This window comes from Apodemus sylvaticus, chromosome 10 (genome assembly GCF_947179515.1).
Source record: "Apodemus sylvaticus chromosome 10, mApoSyl1.1, whole genome shotgun sequence".
NCBI classification, from domain to species: Eukaryota; Metazoa; Chordata; class Mammalia; order Rodentia; family Muridae; genus Apodemus; species Apodemus sylvaticus.
In genome coordinates this window covers 66,237,179-66,242,286 of record NC_067481.1, presented here as the reverse complement: position 1 = coordinate 66,242,286, position 5,108 = coordinate 66,237,179, and the positions used below count along the sequence as shown (strand labels likewise).

General features: G+C 41.7%; 1 protein-coding gene across 1 annotated transcript; it reads right to left on the bottom strand.

Annotated features, from left to right (window-relative positions):
* Positions 1-635: 635 nt before the first annotated feature.
* LOC127694300 (olfactory receptor 2T29-like) lies at positions 636-1,592 on the bottom strand. Its single transcript, XM_052195835.1, has one exon. The coding sequence runs from the start codon at positions 1,578-1,580 to the stop codon at positions 636-638; it is 945 nt and encodes a 314-aa protein (XP_052051795.1). The 5' UTR covers positions 1,581-1,592.
* Between the last annotated feature and the right edge of the window lie 3,516 nt (positions 1,593-5,108).

Here is a 5,108-nt window from a genome sequence, read left to right as displayed (position 1 = left end):
CACTCATACAAATACACACATATATACACAAAAACACGCATAGTTTTCAAGATAAAAATCTTTGATTTACAGCCTAGGAAAACGGTTGAATTGCTGAATCCTAGTAACTGTTACAGGAGTTATAACAATTCTCATACTGTTCTAGAATATTAAGGAAGAAGAATATATTTCAATCTCTAACAAGAGGTTGATACTGTTATGCTATACACACACCAAAGAAGCACATAGGAAAAACTATGGAACAATCTCCAAGATAAACACTTATACCAACTTCTTCCCAGAATACTGGCAAACAATATTGAATATTCCATTATTGCTCACTATGAATGAATGGGGCATATACCAGGAATATCAGCTTATTTGATATACATAAAAAAGAAAGTAAAGAAACCCATATAATCCTGTCAACACACATAGTAAGCCTCTTTTACTGAGTTGGCATCCATTTCTAACAAAATGTCCTAGAAAACAAGATACAGGAAGTCCATGTTGCTACAGAATAGAGTCCCTGATGACAGACAGAAGGCACTGTGTATCAGGCACGTCATGTGAGCAGCCTGCAAATAACATCAGCATGAGATCTACAACAACAGATGTGTAGAGACGAGGAAAAGAAACTATTCTTTATAAAGCACTTACTTTAAAGATTCTTGAAAGAAGGGTTTCACACCCAAAAGTTTCTTCATAGCATCAGTGACATTTTTATTCCTAAGACTATAGATTAGTGGGTTCAACAGAGGGGTGAGTATGGTGTAAAACACAGACACCACCATGTCCTTCTCAGGGGTGTGGAGGGAGGCAGGGAGCATGTAGGTATAGACAGCAGCTCCATAGAAGAGGAGGACCACAGTCATGTGGGAGGAGCAGGTGGCCAGGGCCTTCTTCCTGCCCTCTGCTGAGTTCATCCTGAGGACAGTGAGGAGGATGGATGAATAGGAGCCTGAGATGACTGTCACAGGGATGAGAAGCATGAGCACACAGCACACATACATGAGGGTCTCATAGAGCCAGGTGTCAGAGCAGGAGAGCTTGGTCACAGCAGGAACCTCACAGAAGAAGTGGTGGATCTCCTGAGATCCACAGAACGGGAAGGTCATGGTGACAGGAGTGAACATGAAGCCATCCAAGGATCCCAGGAGCCAACAGACAGACAACAGGAGGAGACACACCCTACGGTTCATGAGGACAGGATACCGGAGTGGATGGCAAATGGCCACATAACGATCATAGGACATTGAAGCCAGAAGGAAAAATTCTGATCCTGCTAGTGTCACATAGAGGAACATCTGCATCCCACAGGCTGCAGCCGAGATCTTGTGGCTCCCCAGGACCTGGTCCATGAGCATCTTGGGCACAGTGACAGAAATGTACATCATGTCCATGAGGGACAGCTGGCTGATAAAAAAGTACATGGGTGTGTGGAGGTGGATGTCAGAGACTATCAGCAGGATCAGGAGGGCGTTCCCAGACAAGGCCATCAGGAAAATCACAAATATGACCACAGCCAGCAGGGCAGGGTGCTTGGATTCACTGAAAAATCCAAGCAGGGTGAAATCTGACTGTCCAGTGTAGTTGTTCATCCAGGTGGGGAGATCCAAGGGCATCTCCTAGGCAACCAAGAATGTTTTGGGGTTAGTGTCATAGGAATAAGTTCTCAGTGATTTGTGCCTCAACCTGCCTGTGCTAAGTTCTCTGGGTCTGAAAATCTAAGGAATGCAAATTTCACGTAATTTAAGCATGTTCTTTTAAAGCTTAGAATTCACACCTTGGTCAGAGGCATAGATGATTCAGGGTAAATTTTCCATAGTTCAATGTTATGAACTTTCCTAATGACAGATTATGTCTTCTCTCAAGTACTACAATCTTGAGAAATGCTGTCCCATGCTAACCCAAATTGGATTCAGTGACCAAAAAAAAAAAATGTAAAATCCAAATTATTTTGAACATTTGGTTTTAAATATGAAAGAAGCCTCATTTTTTATGGTTTGAAGATCCAATTAGAATCTTTAATGAACTGATATATATTTCATATAAAATATTTTGAAGTAAAACTTTAAAGGAGAAATTTCAACCAGGTGATGCTCCTCAGGCCCCAGGGTCTGGAGACTCTGAGAGTCTCTGTGCTGCCTGCAGGAAGCCTCACCATCACACCAGAAGGACCAATGCTCAGAACCCTAAGAGGCTTGGGGCAAGGAATCCACTAAGTGGCCAAATACTGGCACCAGTCCAAATGTCACTAACAGTCCTCCATGTGCTCTGCCTAAAATAGTGCTGCTGAAGATAATGGTGGAAGTGATGATGACGATGATGAGGGTGATACCCTTGCCTTCTGATTTTAACAAGGTTAAATAAAGCAAAAGAGTATAAGTTGTTTTCAGTATCCCAGGATAAAAATGGAAGAACACACACACACACACACACACACACGCACTGTTAGAGAGTTAAGAACTCATTATCATGGATCACTGTCTCAGAGATGGGTAATATTATTGTATTGTATTTTGTTCACCAGATTAAAAATTGTTTATAGATTTAGTTTTCAAGGAAATAAGGGAAATTTTTCAAATAAGAAATGTATAAGCCAAATTAAGATTTATTATTTGAAATTTTCTATGTGTTTATAGGTATGCTTATTTTGAACAAATGTATAAAAACCTTAAATAGGTGTGTAGATAAGCATTTCTATGAACATAAGAATTTATAAGTATATCTATATATGTATATCTATATATGTATGTATATATAAAACATATTTACACCTTTAGCCCTGATTAGCATAGTCAGCAGAAAAGTTCCCCTGTATAAGCCTGGGCCTCTCCAGGTTCACCTCCTCACATCCCCACCGTGTGCTCTAACTCTGCAGGATCAAAGGTGACTGATTGCCAGGCCAGGCTGTGCTTATAGCATCATCTGCTTTGGTGGCCATCACAGTCTCTGTCTCTTGGAATCCAAGGGGCAGGGAGAAGCCTGGGTACCACAGAGATGCCTGTGGCACGAGCTCCTGGTTCCCTGTGCTCGGTACTGATGGCTGGACTCTGCGTTAGACTGAAAACATGCCAAGGAGACTTGAAACTTGATGGTGCTTAAAGAGGCTTCTGTCAGTCTATTCAAGACAATATATAAAAATGATAAAATCAAATGTGTAAAGAGCTGCAGAAACAGAAAAGCAACAGGTACAAGGTACACCTAGCCTTTCTGAAGTCAAATAAAGCTTATGCCATGATTCCTAAAACACAGTGAATTTCAAAAGAAATTTTTCAAAAGAAAAAACTTGATATTTTAAAAAATTTTAGAATGTGTGTTTGTTTTGCCTGCTTGTATATATGTGCAAAGCATGTGACCTTGCTGCCCAAGGAGGAGAGGAGGATGTCAGATCCTGACAAACAGGAGTTACAGGTGGCTGTGAGCTGCCATGTGGGTGCTGAGAGTCGAACCTGGTCTGCTGCAAAAGCCACAAATGCTCTTATCCACACAGCCCTCCTGCCAGCTCCCCTGCCAACCTGTTCATATCTAAAATGGAAAATGTTAAGTTATGGATGCTCTCACCAAACACAGAGCAAGTATCCCTTTCCCCGAGAAGCATTTAGCTCTAGTTACAGGGCAGCAGAAATCCCAAAAAAGCTGCCAACTTCAGAGACATTTACAGCACTGTGAGAGTTTCCTAAACTAATCCTGAGACTCTACTGCCAAAAAATATTTTGTGTTGCCCACTGTTAAATTGGAGTTTCTCACACTGAGACACCCAGGACAAAAGCACTAGGAACACAGTCTCTGGGGCACACATGGTCCAGCCTGTTCCATCCTGTCCCTGCTCTCTAGTTTGCATCTCCTGTGGACAGCCAGATACAACTTCACACTGGAGCTTACTGACAGGTGACCCCTGAACTCACTGTTGAAGTCACCCCAAGCTACTGGAGCCGGCAGCATCCGACTCTGTTCCGCATCCTTTCTACATCCTACACCCAGGAGTCTGAGTCACCTACTGACCCTATTTTCTTCATTTATATAGAGGAAACAGACTTCAGAGTGTGTGTCTAACAGAAAACAACCAATTGACCAACAGATGTACATTTCACCATTTGGGAGTACACAGGGCATGCTCCTGCCTCAGGTCTCTTGGAAGCCCTATTTCCCCTATAGTCTAGACAAGGTCCTGCACCTTACACCACAGAAAAGACAGGATGACAACCCAATTCTTAGTTTCAGTGTGACCCTCTGTAAGCTTCCAGTCCCAAGACAGCTAGCGTTTGCCAATAAGAGCAGTTACGAAAGTAGCATACATGTAATTCTGTTCCTAAATGGCTGTAAATAAAATATGATAAATCTATTTCATTTAATAAATAGTATTTGGGCCAGTGGTGAACATCTTTAATCCCAGCACTTGGGAGGCAGAGGCAGACATATTTCTGAGTTCAAGGCCATTCTTGTCTACAGAGCGAGTTCCAGGACAGCCAGGGTTATACAGAAAAACCCTGTCTCAAAACCAAAATAAAAAAATAAATAATATTTGAAGTTTTTGAAGGAAAATAAATTACTTCTCTGTAGGAAAAAAGAAGTAGAGGAAAATCAAAGAAATTTTGTCAAGAACTGATAATTCTGAAAGCAGATGTTAAGTCAAGAGTAGGGACTCCCGGAGAGTCTCCTGTCAGGTCCAACTCACCCCGGATGCTGCAGGCAGCCGTAGCTCTGTGGACCAAGGGCAGTGGTTGCTTAAGTGCACAGAGAACAGGAGGGAAGTGATGTCATCCTTGGCTGGACTTTGCTCATTACGGGATGGTGTGGCAGGATTTTATAAATAATGTTCCTGTGAGACTTTAAAGTTGCAATTAATAGAGCTAATAAATGCTGACAGATATCTCCATTATATAGCTGGGGTTTCATCTTTCTGTCTTTGTTTTTCTTCTAAATTTGTAAAAATGGAGTATAACCAGAGTTAACAATGATCTGAGATTTTGACTTTGTCAATAGATCTCAACAGGAAACACAGAAATTATCTAATACATGGCCATAGGTGTGGTCACTTGTAAAGTTGATCACTTGTAAGTCTCTCTTGGTCTCTGTCTGTCTCTCTGTCTCTCTGTCTCTCTGTCTCTCTCTCTCTCTCTCTC